Genomic DNA, 18,522 nt, shown 5'->3' with positions numbered 1-18,522 from the left:
AAAAAAAATAAATCGAATCGTCCACCTAATTGCCAACACGAAGAAAAATAAAATGACAAAACACCAAATGCAATACCACGTTTCGAGTATAAAACCAAAAAATAATCCCGTATTCAATTCCACGGATTAAGTTTCTCAATTTCCCATTCATAACTCTTCAATCCAAAGTCCAATTGATTTTTTTTTTACAGCCAGTCTTTTTACAGCCCCTGAGAAAAAAAAAATGATGCCCGACCCTCCATACAAATACGCGGTGTGTTACGATTAGAAATTCCCAGTGAACAAAACCATAAACATAAAAACAGTAAGTACTCCAAAGGAGTGTATCTTACGATTCTCTTCTCCTCACACCAAAACCCACCACCAATTGGAGGGTGAAACACCCAGTTTTGAAGCACCGCGTGTTCTCGATGTTTACGGTGATACCAACTGCCCATAAAATAGCACCTAACTGGACCCACTCGCATACACACATACATATTCCAACGAAAAAGCCCGCCCACCCCATCCCCCCCCTCTGTCACAAGCCACCTCTTTTGTACTCTCTATTTCCCTTTTTTTCCGCTTTATCGTATCCTCGATATCCAACCCCCAACTTGTCCCCAGGAATGCCATTCTCTCGGTGACGTCAAACGTTTATCGGTCATTGGAATATCCACAAGAGGTAATTTTTTATTCTCCACTCCAGAAAGGAGAATAAATAAAAATCCACGTGATAAATGGGCTTTTTCACCTCTGAATAAAAACAATTTATGAAATAAATACATTCCCCTGTCCTTATCATCACCCACCAAATTAATGACAATAACAAAATAATTTCAATTAATATTATTTCGATATTCTCCTACACCATGAAATTCGTGTAATTTCGTCCAACGAAAATTAAAATGAAGAAATTGAAAGTGGAAAATAATGATGAAAAGTGATGAAAGCCGATTAATGACATGAGTAAAATATGATAAACTCGTACATCCCGTAACGACCACTGACTACCACTAGGATATAAGACAAGACCTACCCCGAGCGTTAGAGAGTCTCACGTGCATTATAATTCCACAGATAGCGATAACCCTTCAGCTATTCAAGTGCCGTTTCCATCCACCCCCAAAAGCCCACCCCCTCCTCTATCCTCTCTATACCCTCTATCGTCATCGTGGCCGTGCCATTGCATCTTCAGCTATGTAGATATCCTACATACCTTCTGCACGTACCACCGTCAGTTGCAGTGTTCGTCTTACAGCACTCTAGAGGACTAAGTGCCCACCAGAGTACAGAGACTCACGCAACGGTTTAATACGGATATTTCTACGTGCTAACACGAATGACACGATTCCAAGGTGATGCTCTCAACCAACTCAACTACAACAGTCTGATATAACTCGGTATTTCGGGACTATGTGCATTATCCAGTCAATTGGAATTTCTTGTCATGGAATTTTACCGATTATTTGAGAATTCCCGGGACTAACGCTGAGATATTTATCCTAAATTTTACCCTTCCTAAAAATACTGCCATTTAACGTCTACGATTTTTCGATTAAATTATGAGTGAATGCATGTTAATGAAAAATGGGTGAAATACAAATGATTAAAGTACTGATTTTTTAACCGATATTTTGATTTTTAACGTGAAATCAAAGGGAATTTGTCAGTTTAAATCGACAGAGTGACAATTCACGATTATCCAAATTCTCAATAGTCAAGTGAAATCCGCATAATAACAACGACGTTGAAAATACCGATGTGGCATTGGAGGCATGGTAGAAGTATACCGGTAGAAGGTGGAGGTAAAAAGCGATTACCTATCGAGAAGGTAGATTTAGTTATTCAATGGGCTTCACGTGGAAACGATTCAACGCATTACCGCGCCATTTGCGTAATCTACCGTGAACATTTAAATCCACTAGGTACTTGCCAGACTCGTGAAAATTCATTGGTTACGCCCATTCACTCAATATTTCAAATCCATTTTCACTATCGGTTGTTAAGGATGCGCATTGTACACGAATTGACGGATTTTCCCTGTGCTCAATGCATCGGAATTCGTCGCATTTGCGGTGATAAAAAATAATTCAACTCTCCCCCTTTTACCATTAATTGTCAGTACAGTCCATTATGAATTATTAAGCGAGGATAAAATTTACAGATAATCTGTAATCAACCATTTAATTGCATTTCGTTCATTTATCCCAATTATTTTTAGTCAAAAAAAAAAAAAAAGAATAACCCTCAAACTCAATCCATCCAATTTCACCCCCTATTCAACCCTCTATTTCAAAATGGCGTTCTTCCCCTTTCCCCTCATAACCCACCGTGTGCTGACACTGTTAAACAATATTTGTTGGACAACTCCTAAGAGTCAGTCTGGAGCAACAAAACTCATGGGGTATTAAGTTCAGTTGGCAGTAGGTTGGACCCCTCCCTCTCTCGTTATAACCACAGAACAGAACAGACTCACCCGAGACCAGCGGTGAAACACGAATGGAAATAGTTTTCTACTCGCCAACCCACCACTAAGTAATAGGAGGCAAGAGGGTGAATGTGGGGTGGTAAAACTTGCTGTGGAGATGAATAATGAGTACACAACCGGAAAGTGCAACAAATTAACTTGTGACTCAACACCGACAGAATGACGCGTCAATTATCAAAATTACCCCCAATTAATTCACCAATTCGAGTTGAACAACAATAAAGCAATAAACAACGGGACAGTATTACTGGATAAAAACGATGAGATAAAAGAATGGGAGAAGAGACAACTGTTGTGGTGGCAGAATGAGAACGAAAAACACGTAGTGGGTGCTCTTTTCATTTCTTCGGTGGTACGTGCTCAGCCTAGCAAAAGCTCATTGCATAAGAAGCACGATCGAATATAAATCATGCTTTTGTATTTCTCAAAGTAACTACCATCCCCCTGACCCCCTATTTCATCCCGGAGAGGGAGGGGGGCCTGCCCCCCTCCCCCCCCCATCAGAGACACTTGAATAATTTCTGAAACGCTCCTCTCTACGTCTGAAATGGAATAATTCATGATCGGTATGGGTCTGCAAAAATCATAATTACTGAAGTTCATGCACCGGAAACTTGGAATGATGTACGTAGCCGGGGGTAAAACTACTTGCCAACTCCTAGAGGGCGATATTTAAATTCAAATTACTCGCAGTCATTGGAGATTTTCAGTGGCTCCACGAGCATTCAACCTTTTCTATATAAAATATTAATGCATTATCCAAATTCGATATATTCCGAAATTACAGTTGTAATATTCAGAGGAATTATGCTCAGCAATGTGAGATTCTGATTCCAAAATGCCAGGAAAATTGGGATTACACGTGGATTAAACGAGAGTTCTGATGTTCAATAACAAATCTAGCGGAGTATTACCCCCCAAAAATTGGCAAAGTAGTTGAATCCCTCGGAGCAATGACTACATCACGTGAATAACTGAATATCATATCCTGAAAATGTAGAGAAAACATCCAACTTCTGACCAATGATCTATTTCCCGACATGTGACACGTTAAATCCAGACGTACATCCGCCCCAACTTTTCCCCCTCTCGTCCACCTAATCCTCAAAAATCCCCCCCCCCCTATAACCCCAAAAAAAACTTCACCTTTGGCTTTGGATTAGATAATAGTCAGCACCTAGCCACGAGAGATTTCCCCAGCCGCATCTGGAATATAGATGTGAAAGAGGTCGTAATGGTTATACTGACGATTACCAACTAAGCCCTGTGCAACGGCTGTGAACCTCTTTAACAAAATATCCGAGTTACCTCTCTCTCTCTTCGTCTTTTTGAATTCACTGGACTGTACTTTCCGAGAAGAGTTGAAACGTGCGAAAGGAGCATACTGGCGTTAACTAGGATTTGCTCGGGATGAGAGAATTTTCCAGGGGTGGAGAGAGGGATTTTCCACCCCCTCCGAGGATTGTCAGGAAAGAGGTTGAAACGCCATTGTTGAAAATGAAAGGAGGGATGATGACCGGAGTCATTCAGACTCATGTTGAAATCGATTCAAGGACGATGGAACTATCGTACGTGTCGATGCGATCACCTCCAAATTCAATTTCACCAACTTCTCAATCAAAAATAGGTCCCATCCACTCAATTCTCTATTTTCATTCATCTACACTCCAATATTCAATTCAATTTTAATCACGATTTAATCCTCGAGAAATAAACCCATTTACCCTCAGATTAAACCCTCACATTTGACCCTCAACCTCACTTCAATCCTCAACACCCTTTCGACCTTCTCCCCTACACTAAAATCAGGATTTGAACAACTAAATAATCCCACCGACAGCCGAAAGAAACGATCACCAATTATCCTCATTAATTATTAAATTACACCTTCCAAGGATTACCATTCAGAACTTCAAGAGGCGCAATACTAATATAAAGACAAAACTTTCATTCGCAGTTGGGAATATAATTCAAAACTAGCAAGTACCCAAAACCATTACCAACGAGCGGGTACTGGAGGTTTACAGCCTCTAATTAGTCGTCTTGTCTACTGCATCCTTCATCCTCTCGATGGGGTTTTCCCAGCAGCAGGCGCTTGTGATAGTTTCAGACCAGTCCTTATAGCCTCCAAGTGTTCCTATTTTTTGTCATCATCACTTCCATCTTCCCATCTTCCCATCTTCCCATCTTCTTTTTTCATTCACCAAACTAGCCAGTCGCCGCTTCTTGTCATTTCAAAGTTGCAACGTGTGTCTTATCCCGTGGAATAATCCGACCAGGGCACATCAGATATATCAGAGAAAATTGCATTTCCGAATGCACTCATTCGGAAGTGCCGTCCAATCTAGCCCCAGCTTCTTTCCTTCCACGTTATATACTATTCTCTGGACTCCTTCGCATCCTTGCTTTAGGAGAAACTATTCCCAGTGTGCATCGTTTCGAAACTACAATCCCAGCTCGGATGTATACCCGTTTTTTAAACGTGCAGGGGTAAGGTAAAATAAAATCCAAGCCGATAAGTTTATTTGAGAGTCAAATTTGTCGGGTCTTAATCCCTGAGATTTTGTGCTCTCTTAGACCGGATTTATGGTTCCTCCGGAGGAAAGATCTCTCGAATCGACAACTCAATCGTAAATTTGAGATTTTATCTTTCCCCGAATGCCAAATCGACATTCGACCATGCAGCATTGCAAATTCTTGGTTGAGTTTCGTCAGAGTCACTATATCACATAATCAGTATGAAACTGACACCTAACAAGAATTCAAAAGCTCGAAAAGGTCAAATGCAAGTCATGCAGAGGCGGTGGAGGTTCCAAGAAGATTAATTAAAGGTTTTACGAAGACCTGACAAGCCATAAAAATCACATCAACGTCCTCTGAAGGTCCGCGGACCTCTTCGCGGTCATGTACGTGGAGGTGATTAAATCCGGAAGGAGACCACAACACGAAGAACAATTGAAATGACAACGAGAAAAAATTCCGAGTTCTTTCCAAATCCATCTCCCCATCCCACCCTAATTCACCCTCATCAACCTGATAATCTCCCCAGTAAGGAGAAAAAAAACTATAAAGCTGATTCGAAATCTTCACCAGAGACTTTACACGCTTATAACAGCGCAGCGCATCGTCAGCAGTGGCATTTTGCAGCACTTGTCCCCCAGTTCCTGATACTCGTTTCACTTCTATCAAGTCACGTAGACCGACTCAGTAAAGTGAGAGAGAGTGAGTGAGACAGTCAGCCCCTGAACAAATTGATCGCCACTGGATTGGTCCTCCAGTAGAAAAAAAAAGCCATGCAGCTTGTTGCTGTTGCTTTTTATTCCTCTGTACTTTGTATCAGAATAGTGCATTGAAGTTTGTGTCTCCACATTTTCCATTGTTTACACACCGACACGCTATTGTTACGACGCTGACGACTGATCACGTATCGGTGATAGTCAGGGTGTGAGTCAAATTACCCAATAGGTCAAATTCAATTGCTTCTATGTATCAGCTTCAAGGATGATCATTGATCATTGGTCGTCGATATATTCTTTGGGATAAACTCGAGACGTCGAGATATCAGAGATGATACCAAAGGTGATGATGATGAAGAAAGAAGAAAAGAGGAATATTGCACCTGACACGGCCAAAGTGTGAGGAACAAATATTCTTCAGCATCAAGCCAACCCAGAGGTATCTCCAATGCTCCCGGTCACGTGGAACTTTAATCCCAGACAATAAACTGGCCCGTCGCTCTGGCACGAATCCCCGGGTAACTACGTCACTCTCGTAACGTTCGTAGTTCCATCAACCAGTCTCATCCTATCTTTCTTTCTTCCACTTGTGCTGGGGGGTTGGCCTGTAGCGTTGAGGGGGCCATGGAGAATGCTGCCTAGGTCTACCCTTTCGTATCCAACCACGTTCAGCCAACTACTTTTCTTGCGCTCGTTTTACTTCTCCTCGTCACTTCACCTACACGTCTACTTGAATGGACGTCCTTTACAGCAGACCAGTGACATGACTGCGTACTCGCATTCCACACGTACTTTTTTTATATATTTTTTTTTTCTCTTCATCTCACCCCCTTTTTTTCTTTCCTTTACTTGCGTTTTTCCTTTGGGAGAGATGGGTAACTCGAGGATTTGGAATTTGAATCCCAGGGGTTAAGTTCATCTCACTGCTTATTGCTGGATAAACTGGTGACTTCTCTGAGTTTGTCCGCTATTTTCTGTTCTTTCGGGTGTCAATTATCATCCCCTTGGGATAATTACGCGTGTAATTTGTCACGGATTGCGGAATTATGCGGAAAATGTCCAGTAGTTTGAGAGATATTGATTTTGGGTGAAAATGTGAAAAGATGGTTTTTGTGGGGAATTTAAAGGGCTAGAAAAAAGTTATTTTGGGTTTTTGCAGTATATCGATAGTTTGTAAGATAAGTCGATTATGAAGAGATTTCTAATCGAGAGAGGAAAAGTCCCTGGCAACGGATGGAATTGTGTTGGCATTCCTGGCGATTACCAATGAATGGTAATTAATTATATTGTTCACAGTAATTGGAACGGTATTAAGACAGAAATTCCTGTATAGAGACGGATGAATGAACATGAAGAGAGAAAGATGAATTGAGGATAGAAAGACGAATTCAATTCCCGAAAATTTTCACATCTCCATCTCCTAGAAAATCACGTAACCCCCACCCAACTATTTACCCCCCATTTATCATGTTCACCTCGATCTACCCATCGATAAACCAACCGACTGAGAAGAAATCAAAGACAATCCAATTCCACACGGATTCCCATTTGAAAATGCACAAGTGCAATTGTGAATTGATTTGACAAGTCAACTCATCCCATAATAGACAATGTTCAATTTCATTCTCATCTGAAAGTAAAAAATCACCGACAAGTCCCTAGTTTACGCTTTTCAATCCAATCTACCACTCATCCACCAAATGAAACTCCCATCTATCTCCTTCGTTTCCGCAAAAACAAACTTCTAAGAAGAGAGAAGGAAGTAGAGTAGAAAAAAATATATATATGAGAAAGACACAAGCTGGAATCCGAGTTCATTTAGCTCTGCGCTTTGGTACAAAACCCTGGGATGCAATGGACACGCGTCCCAGTGGTACTGTAAATTCTTACCAAGACAAAGTTTCTGGTGAAATTTACGCGAGAGGTAGGGATATAGGGGGTTTTGGAATATCCTGAGCATGTGTGGGGGTATGGCTAATGGTATAAAGAGACCGCAAGGGATTCGCCCCAAGGCCTGCGTTAACTCGCGCATTAAAGAGAACATTAATCCACCTTTTGTTGAGATTACCCAATTTCACTACTTTGTCACATTAATGAAACAAAAATACAGTGCGGAAATAATTTCTGAAATGCCACCTAATTTTTGGGACATTCAAACCTCCAGCTGTGAAAAAAATACTCTTCAAAATGTTTTCGTATGGATATGGAATTTAAAATTCTCGTAAAAACTTTAATTTCTCCACTAATTTATCCACTATGAACCGAAAAAATTATCCCTTTCTGAATAATTTATTCTCCACTGAGACAATAAAAAAAATTACTTGCCCTGAACGGATTCACTTCTCCCCAAGTAAATGAAGAAATCTTGATAAACCCACGTAATCAATTAATTAATGAACAAATTTATAGTGCCCCCAATGAACCTCGACATTTATTTTTGTTGACCAGCATAAACTATTTATGACCGTGCACAAGCCCTTGGAATCGTAAATTCCATTCCTAAAAGTCCTGGAGCCCCCAGATTACCTTTGACCATTCCTCTGAATGTCCGCCCCATTTCCTCGACCTTTATATCTCCTCCTTAACAAAATAAATTATCAATCGTAAATTTCAAACCTCCTCAGCAATAAATCCAACGTCCCCACGAATTATTGAGTGAAATAAACTTCATGAAAACATATACGAGAAGAGGAAAATGAAGAAGAAAAAATGAAGAGAGAGGAACGACAAGAAGTGGTACGAGTATTTCTGAGCCTTTTTCATTCCTATCCGATAGTTCAAGTATAATGTTTTCTTTTTATAAAACTGAGGTAAAAATAGGTGGAGGTAAGGAAGATAGCCGGATCTATCATGTAGACAAATGGAAAGAGCATCTTTCTTGTTGGATACGCCCGGGGCCATACAACGGCCCCTCGGCCATTCCTTTCAAGTGTAGTTTGCGACCCAATGCTATTACATGAAGCAAAACATTCGAGTTTACTCAGGGTAATGATGGTACCGAGGTACAGACCAAAATTGAAATTAAATAAACGAAAAAATCACGAGAACATCAAGTGCCAAAAGACGTAGCCTATCAATTAAACCCCAAACAAATCAACAATTTATACCCATGACCAATTGATTTAATCGTCTTCACCATAAAGCCAAAGGGATCAATTTGATATTTTTAATCTGCCTTACCCTATTTAACCAATAAATTTTACCAATCCTCGTCTCTCCATTAACCGTACATGAACGAAGACTTTAATACGATCAATTAAACTGTGCAGATTCCCATGGCATTGATTGTCCGTGAGAATGGCCCCAACCGATAGAACAAGCCCGATGTATTGGTTCGCCAAGCTAAGCCCACGTTTCACACGCACATATACATATATACATCTACGAAAAGCTCTCCTTTAACGTAACGATGTAGTATAAAGCCCCTGGCACAGTGGGTTATAGCCGCAGTTTTAACAGCAATTCCCCTCCAGAGCCCATTCGATGTAGGCCACCAAGAGTCAACGTCCTACAGCCTACTCATTTTTTACGAGTAATTCCATTTTTTCTCTCCACCCTTCTCTCTCCAATTCTTCACATTTTACATCTCGTCCGGTCAGAGTAATCAAACTCGGGTGGCAATAAAAAAAAATTCTCTCGTGTCGAAAATGCCATTTACCATCACATCCCCAAATTGATCGTGAAGTGAACATTTTATCTCTAGACAAGAATGATAATTCTTGATGTTTATGGTGATGTACACCATCTGACGTACGAATCAACTGAGGATAAATCATCGAACCTCAAGATATTCAACCCCTGAAGAGTACCAACACACCTGGAACTGGCGCAGATACCGACGTGGATGACCCAATGTCTTGCCCAGACACGTTTTACGATGAACCTTCAACCCATGAAAATATTCAGAAGCTGAGTATGCATGGAAAGCTAGGTAACGCCCTGATCCACCAAGAGACAACGACCAAGAGCCTATCCATTTTCTTTACGAGTTACGCCATTCTTCTCCACCTCTCTCACTTCAATTCCCCACATTCAATATATCGTAAGATCATAGTAATCAAAGTCTGGTGGTAATAAAAAATTTCTCGCGTCGAAAATGCTACTTTCCATCGAATCCCTAGACTGATCGCGAAGAAAACCTCCTTCATCCCCAGACAAAAGGATAATCCCTCATATTTATGGAAATGTCCACCACCATTCGCCCAAATCAACAGAAGATAAATCATCAAAATCTCAAGATATTTAACCCCTGAAACTGGAGCAGATTCCGACGTGGACGAGTCACCGGTCTTATCCATATGCATTTTACGATGGCTATAAGAATATTCAAAAGTTGAGTATGCATAGGTAGTTAGATAGCTCCTTGATTCCCACCCCACGAGGGTTAGGTACCCAGAGAGTTCATGGACAACTTTACGAGACCTTAATGTAAGAGAGCTTCTGGTACAAGCGCGATATTATCTCCAAGGTTTGTTCGTAAAATATTTCCACGAGTTATAAAATCTACGAGTAGCTAAAGGTGGTGGATGCGACATTCTCGAGATCCGAAGAAGCCCTTTGTCGTGCTTCACTTACATTCTATACCCCACCCTGTATACGACTTTCTACGTTATAACTTTTATGAACGCATCTTATGCATATACAGTTGCAGATAAACGCGTGCAGTCTGTATGACAAAGCACCAGCAAAGAATACAACCGAGAAAAATCCAAGTTGAGTCACCTAACAGTCTCCATCAACTCCCATGACCCATGAAACTAATAAAAATAAAAAGAATACTAAGAAAAAAAGCCCTGAAACAGGAATTAGTTTCCTCTGACTGCACCACCTGTCAACCGCCCCAAAAAAAAACAAAGTAATTCTGATCATCTCCCATGACGACGTGCCTAAGTTAAAAGGAAAATCGAAATTCACGTTTGACAAAAGACCCAAGCGTTTGAAAATCCCCCGGGGAAATTCAAAAGTGACTGCCACCCTGTTACACCCCCTGTCCTGCCCCCTTCCCCCAGTATTTACGCAAATTTGTTAGAGAATCGATAGATGTTTCACTGTAAAATGGACGAAAATCCCCAACAGACGTGGTACAGAAGATAGCACACGATACATTGACTTGGTGGAGGTTGATGCGTTAAATCGCCATTCCAAAGTAATTACATTGGTCTTGTTCTGTCTAGTCTCCAATCCCCACCAATTCCCAGAGTTATACGAATAGCTGGTGAGAGTAGTTGGAGTTACCATCGAAAGAGTATTAGTTTTAGCGTTGGACCAAAGCACCAAGGGGATAGGAAACAGGGGTAGAGTAAGAAAAGGGTATTGGTTTGATATACCAAGAGGATGAGACTGGAGTGGATCCTATAGAAAGCACACTGGATCGTTTCGTAATACTTTGCCTTCTGATACCATTGTTATTTCAGCCAAACCCCCTACCCCCCCCTACACTCGATCCTATTTCACCTAGAAGGGGAATTCACTAGTCAGGCGCTCTCAGTTTTATCAAACGTACATTCAATTTACCTTAACGTCTCAAGTGTCGCATCAACACTGGGCACATGTGTACCAAGGGCTCGAGACGTTAAATTAACAATTGAATGGCTCTCATCAAGACACTTTGAGGTATTGAGTGCATTTTATGCGGAGAATTCAACCTAATGTCTCGACTTCTCTATTAATTTTCCAACTTCCCACCTGAAAAACTAGACATCCATTTCTCTATTTCCATATTTTCCCGAGTCTTCTACAGAAATTTTCTCCATCTCCACCGGAATAAATCCAAATCCTTCACCCCAGCATTCACAATAAAAATCTCAAATGATAAAATACTAAGGTAAATGGCGCTAAGGTAGACTCCTCAGAACTCTCAGAATTTGGGAATTTTCACTATGACGCCAACGTAATCCCGTATTTTTTCGCTGACCACTGCACTATGTTAAATATTGAAAAAGAAGGAAAAAATGGAAAAAAAAATATATATAGCGCATCCACCCCTTCACCCCATTGATCTCTAACTTCCTGGACAATGTATTCCACCCCCCGGAGTAGCTTTCCACGAAAAATACCGTCCCTGTCAGCACATATGTTTTATAGACCCATCGATGCTCCTGAGATGATACCACACCCCATGTGAGACACATTTTCCATTCCCTTTTGGATATTGGATTGGTAATAGAGCCTCAAACCTCAACCACCCCCCCAAACCCTTTACCCCATCAACTACCATTTTAACGACAATGTCACAGCGGTAATGTCCTGAAACTTCAACGAATACATTATTTCCCACGTTCGTGTGATTTATCCTAGTGTGCCATATACCGTAAGCCATAAAATCTTGGTCCATACCCACGAGCAAGATGAACACATGAAATTGACGACCATCCACTCTATCAGAATTATCTCGTCAGACTGTCTCCAGAATGACCAACAAATCACGGAGAATTTCCGGTGGACGCCGGATTTTTCGATAGTTTTATAATATTCGGACCCAACTACTCGTGGAAAAGTGAATTTTCCAGAGTTTTATTAACAGAGAATACGAGTAGATGTAAAAGAACACGAGGAATATTCCAAGTAATTCGAAAAACCTAAGGACTTCAAGTAATCCCCCGTTTCGAATAAATCGATTCTTTCTACTGCTTGAAAAATATTGAGTTGTCTTCTGTTGAAAAAGGGATACAGCGTCCGCTCGTTTGTCCCCAAGTGATTAATCCTCATTGGAGTTGAGTCCTCACACCCAACCCGGAGAATAAACTCGTGATACTCATGACAATTCTACGTCTCGATCGATTTTTCGTGCGTGATTCGAGTGCCCAAACACTCACGAAAAGGAGAAAACCGGATAGAGTAGAATTGAAAAATTTAAAACTTGAGAGGAAATATGAGGAGGCGAGAGGGGAAAAGAGAGAGGGGGTGGGTAAATTTAAAGGGGGCATGAGGCAAGAATTTACGAGCGCATACATTGCCCAGGGAAGAGCAGAGAAGAACAATAAGCAATAGTTGCAAATCATGGTGGGCGAGACAGTAAAGCAATTGAACAAGTTAAATATTGCATTCGCGGTATCATAAGCAGGAGAAAAATGGTATAAATTAACAATTAACGTAAATCAAAGTGTTATTGTTAAATATTCTATTGTCGAATGGCTCTTGAGTTCAGAGTGCATTAGGCGTGATATGCAACGGTGGTTGAATGTCATGAGAATATAAGACTCCAGATAACTCCAGATCCATCAAGAGACAACGACCTACGGCCCACTCATTTTTTTACGAGTAATTTCACTTTTTTTTTCACCTTCCTCTCTTCAATTCCTCGCATTTTACATATCGTCCGGTTGGAGTAATCAAACTGCGGTGGTAATAAAAAAATTTTTCGTGCTAAAAACGCCATTGTCCGTCAGATGTCTAAATTGATTGTGAAGAGAACGACCTTTTATCTCTAGGCGAGAAGAATAATTCTTGATGGTTATGGTGACGTACACCATCTGACGTCTGACTTAACTGAAGATAAATCCTCAAGCCTCAAGATATTCAACCCCTGAAAAGTACCAACACGCCTGGAACAGGAGCAGATACGGACGTGGATGACCCAACGTCTTGCCCAGACACGTTTTACGATGAACCTTCAACCCATGAAAATATTCGGAAGCTGAGTATGCATAGAAAGCTAGATAACACCCTGATCCACCAGGAGACAACGACCAACAGCCTATCCATTTTTTTTACGAGTTCCTCCATTCTTCTCGACCTCCCTCACTTCAATTCTTCACATTCAACATATCGTAAGATCATAGTAATCAAAGTCTGGTGGTACTAAAAAATTTTTCGCACGAAAAATACTATTTCCCATTGGATCCCTAAGCTGATCGCGAAGAAAACACCTTTTATTTTCAGACAGAAGGATAATCCCTGATATTTATGGAGATACCCACCACCTGTCGCCTAAATCAACCGAAGATAAATCATCAAATCTCGAGATATTTTACCCTGAAAACCACCACCACTTCTAAAACTAGAGCAAATACTGACGTGGATGATCCAACGTCTTGCCCACACGTTTCACGACCCCCATAAAAATCTTCAACTTGGAACCTAGAGCCACACCTCCTTGATCCCCCAATGTACTTTCGAGGCTTCACTACAATTCCCAAAGACTTCAACGTCAAAAACTTTCACTAAAACTCCTAAATTATCTCCAGGGCTCTCCATAAAATCCCAGATATTTTCACAATCTTCCCATACTACAAGTACAATAACAAAAAGTAATGACGAATTAAACAACAACCACTCCCCAAAAAATCATTCTCACGACTTTCGTAACTTAAAAATAAAAAATATAAATACTTAATTCCCTAGAACTAATGAATAGTAATCCCGGATGACGTGATGTCTACGTGATGTAGTCTAAATTATCGTAAAACCACTTGGCAATCCCTTGAAAAATGCCGCATCTAATTGAAATCGAACAAAGTGGGACAAATTTCCCCTGAAAACGTACGACAAACGTGTGTCTTAATTATGACCAACGCGTACACAAATACACCCCCATGACACCCACATAACAGCACAGGTGGAATTCGTGAATCCCCTGGCTAGATAACTGGATTAATTAAGACTCCTGCAAATGAGGAGATATTGCTCCCTAACAAACGTGAATTAACGCTAATTCAGGCATGTTGAGATGCAGGGGATACGTGGAGGAATGGGTAAAACCACCAGATCTCACTGCTCTTACTGTGCATGAAACTCGCCAAAAACAGAGTTCACTTTCAAACTGTACTTAGATTAAATCCCCCCCCCCCTGAAAACTTTCTAAAAAGTGTAATGCACATGTGCAATGTTTAAGCAACTCCAGTAATTCTGAATTATAATGGGAATTTTCCCATTATTTTGGGAAAATTTCTCGGTTTTCACGGGCTTTTTGAAATTATGTAGAACACGAGACTGAATTATTAGACGTAAAATCGTTATTTCTACTCACCTGAAGACTCGGATGACAGCCAAGCTCCAATAATGTACGGACGACACCTGCATGACCTTTATTTACAGCGATGTGGAGTGCAGTTTGGCGTCGTTTATTTCTAGCATTCAAATCAGCCCCGGCACCAGCTACCAGGGCCATTACACCTGATTCATCACCGAATGCGGCGTGATGCACAGCACGATCACCATCTTTGTCCTGGGCAACAATAAACACGTCTAAATTAATTAATTGCATCAAGACTCGGATTGTTAACAATCAATTGTCAACAATTGAATTTAACATTTCGTTTATTATCGATTTTCGATCCAATAATTAATAGCTTGTGAAAACTGGTCGATTATTTGAGAATGTAATATGAGAATTTGAACACATTTGATTATATTTGGTAAGTCTATTCACCTCAATTTCCACATCGGCTTTGTATCGCAGGAGAATCTTGATTACATCAAGATGGCCATTGTGGCTAGCTGCCTGGAGTGCAGTGTGACCAGCAAAAACTCCATTCACATCAGCATCAAGACGTTTGAGGCATTCCTCACACTTGGCTGAGTCGCCATTAGCTGCTGATTTCACAAGCTCCTCATTCACATCCCCCGAGACATGCGTCTCGAACAGCTTCTTCAATAATGCCGACAATCGTTCTGAAACAGAATACGCAGATCGACATGTAAACAAAACTGGGAATGAATGAATCATCGGAAATATCGGCGTCCGGGAAAATGTCAACAAAGTGTAATGGGGAGAAATAAATCCCGAAGAAAAACATCGGTCACAATTTCCAGGAATTTTTAGAATTCTCTTTAGTTTCCTTCGAATATTTAGTTATAGAAACTCACAAAAATTTTGAAAACTCACCACCATTGCTGTTTCCTGGTACACTGCCATCACTGCTGGCAACTTTAATGATGGCTTGGGGATTGTACGTCCACGAGGTGCTGCAGACCTCGATCTTGAGGTCGCCATCGTGATAAATTTGCTGGACACGACCAATTTTTCCCAGTGTCTGTCGAAAAACATCAATTACATTCAAATAAGATGATAATATAGTATTTAAGAAATCATAGATTTTATAAAATCATGATAACTCACAGGTGCCATGGCCTCAGCCCATTCGCCATGTCCTCTCTGTAGTAATTTAATTTTCTCGAGGTCATTACAAATTTGAACTAAATCTCCAACAGCGAATGTCTGATTGTCAGACGTGGAAGTGGCAACAGGCACTGGGGTTTGCACTTTGGACAGAACAGCTGGATTGAATGTCCATCTATTGCCACTGGGATAGGAAACGACAATGTCGTGATCCTCATCAATGCTGACAACTATTCCAGTTGTTCCCAGGCACTCGAACATTCCATCTGTCCAGCTGCCATGGCCATGCTGGAGGGATTGGACAATTTCCAATTCCAGATCAACATTAACCTGATGAATTTCCATAAAATTACAGAGTTATGGCGAATAAAAAGATTTGATAAACTGAATTGGAGGATTTTAAAGAAATACTCACTTGATCTCCGATCTGGAGGCCATGAGGGCCAGTCCTCCCTGGTCCCTGTTCCCCCAGCAGTGGCAGATGGTCTCGATAAACTGTCTGCCCTTTGGCATCATTGACAACCTTGAGGTCAGCCATTCCCTCAAACCCAACTCGATACAAATTTTTAGCCCCATTATCCCAGATAACGTAAGCAGCTGATCGAGGACTGGCTGCTGACCAGTCTTGAATCTCATTGACTTTTCCACGACGGCCATTACCACCGTCCTGATCCTCCCATTGCCAATCAACACCTCTTACTACTCTGGCACCTGGGAATATACCTCTAATCGCAATCTGGAATAATTGAATAAATTTCAACCATTAGCTAAATGGAATACAAGAAAAAACTCCCTAATAATTAAAATAATTAATTAAAATCAATGAATAAAAAAATTGAAGTTGAATAAAATACCTTTTTACTTTTTCGCCTAGGCTCTAGGAGGACCCTCTCACTCCCTGGTGTTGCCATCCGATAAAACCTGTGCCTGAGATGATGTTTATCCCCATGATAACAAATAGAGCACAAATCATAATTTCCACACTCTGCGCACTTCCACCTGATGCCAAATATTGGCTGCTGTCGACAGGTGTCACACATGGTGCCCTCGTGTTTAACCCCAGTTGTGGCAGAATCCAATACTCTGAGATCAAAAGCTCCAGAGCATCTATAATTGGCAGCTGTTCCATTGTCCCAGACAACGACCACTTCCTCAGGGGATTCAAAATTTCTCACAGTCCCCACATGTCCCTCACCGCCATCCTGCAATTCATACGAAACAATCCCATGTAAATAAATTATTTCCCCTCACTGTCATCTCCAAAGTCCCGAAAATAAACTGTTAAAACTTTCAAAAAATACCGTAAAAACAGTCAATATCTCTTTTCACATCAGAAATCGAATTATCAGTGCAGAAATACCGATTAAAATGGGTAAATAATTGTGATGAAATGTGAAACCTAACCTGTTTTCCCCATTTCCATTCGGGTCCTCGAATTACTCTGGCACCGACACCTTCCATCATAAATCGAGTTGTTCTCGCACCACCACTGGCCCCCGCCTCCATTATTCCTTACTGATTAATTTTAATCACAACCCAAATACTCTTTTGTGATAAATTTATCAACACCACAAGCTATCACCCAAAAACACCACCATCTTAGTCTCACGTCAAAACATTTCCAACTACTCGAACAATAGAGAATAGTCAGAGGTAAGTCGTGCTTGTAAACAAGCGACGTTCAGTGAAGGAATTAAATTCTTGGAAATATTATCGACTGATGTCATGGTGACAATCCAAACACTTTATCACATTAAATTTTCACATCACTTGGTCACTTTCACTTGATTATTTTCACTGATTCCATATTATTCACGATTTTTTAACGATTAGAGAGAGGAACGGCACGGACCGAACGACGAATTTAGCACGCGAAAATGTTTTTATTTGCATTTTTTAGGAGGATTAAGTAGTTTTTGCGAGATATTTATTAGTATTGCGGAGTTTTTAAGCAGAGTCGTGGGTTTTGGGGGATTTTTGAGGGTTTGCCGACTGTTTTTGGGTTTTTTGTTGACGATTTGAAAAGAAAACCGGCGCTCGTGAAGAAAAACAAATGACTGAGCGATCATGGCGGCGAGGCAGGGAAGGCTCGACTGACTACGTGAAGCAAAGATGGCGCCAGCAACTAAATACTTGCTTGAAAATAAAATAAATGATGCAAAATTCATTAAAAAAATAGAATATGAATTTTTTAACGAGAAAATTCAATTAATAAATGCCTGTAAGTATTTGTGATCGGACATGAATAATTGCTAACGGAAAACATTAAATTCGTGATAATACCATTGGCCATTGTGCTGAGGGCAATCTGGGCCTTTTATTATGCTCAATTATGTTCAATTGATTATTTCCATTAATCAGAGGCTTTTAGCTATTGTTTGGCGATCAGAGTGGGGGAGGGACGCGGGGGGGAGGAAAAATTTGTTGAACGGGAATTTCTTTGTTTGCGTTTTTTGGGGAAGTTGAGTCGTTTTTGCGAGAAATTTCGCGTTTTTGACGAGTATTAAAGGAGAATCTTACGTTTTGCGGGATTTTCGAGGGTTTGCTGGTTGTTTCTGGATTTTTTTTTGACGATTTGAAGAGAGAGCCGGCGCGCGTGAAAAAGAACAAAGGAATGACTGGTCATAGCGAATGGCGCCGCCGCCTGAACGTCTCGACTGACTACGTGAATCGAACATGGCGCCAGCAACTAAGTACTGGTTTGAAAATAAAATAAATGAATGAAAATTCATTTTAAAAAGAGAATATTAATATTG

At 40.7% G+C, this 18,522-nt stretch overlaps 1 protein-coding gene across 2 annotated transcripts in view; it reads right to left on the bottom strand.

Moving 5' to 3' along the window:
- Positions 1–18,350, bottom strand: part of mib1 (mind bomb 1) — a 144,829-nt gene extending 126,479 nt beyond the window's left edge. The window contains exons 1-7 of one of the 2 annotated variants that reach the window (XM_011313313.1): positions 17,171–18,350; positions 16,621–16,968; positions 16,182–16,502; positions 15,767–16,096; positions 15,533–15,680; positions 15,077–15,318; positions 14,675–14,872 (exon numbers count right to left, since the gene is read on the bottom strand). In XM_011313313.1, the coding sequence (XP_011311615.1) occupies positions 14,675–14,872; positions 15,077–15,318; positions 15,533–15,680; positions 15,767–16,096; positions 16,182–16,502; positions 16,621–16,968; positions 17,171–17,272 (1,689 nt within the window). In that variant the 5' untranslated portion in view covers positions 17,273–18,350. The remainder of the gene's footprint in view (positions 1–14,674; positions 14,873–15,076; positions 15,319–15,532; positions 15,681–15,766; positions 16,097–16,181; positions 16,503–16,620; positions 16,969–17,170) is intronic. The other variant, XM_011313314.1, reaches the window with a different exon arrangement.
- Positions 18,351–18,522: the final 172 nt, after the last annotated feature.

This window comes from Fopius arisanus, unplaced genomic scaffold (assembly GCF_000806365.1).
Source record: "Fopius arisanus strain USDA-PBARC FA_bdor unplaced genomic scaffold, ASM80636v1 scaffold00115, whole genome shotgun sequence".
Taxonomy (NCBI): domain Eukaryota; kingdom Metazoa; phylum Arthropoda; class Insecta; order Hymenoptera; family Braconidae; genus Fopius; species Fopius arisanus.
This window is presented reverse-complemented; position numbering and strand designations above follow the sequence as displayed.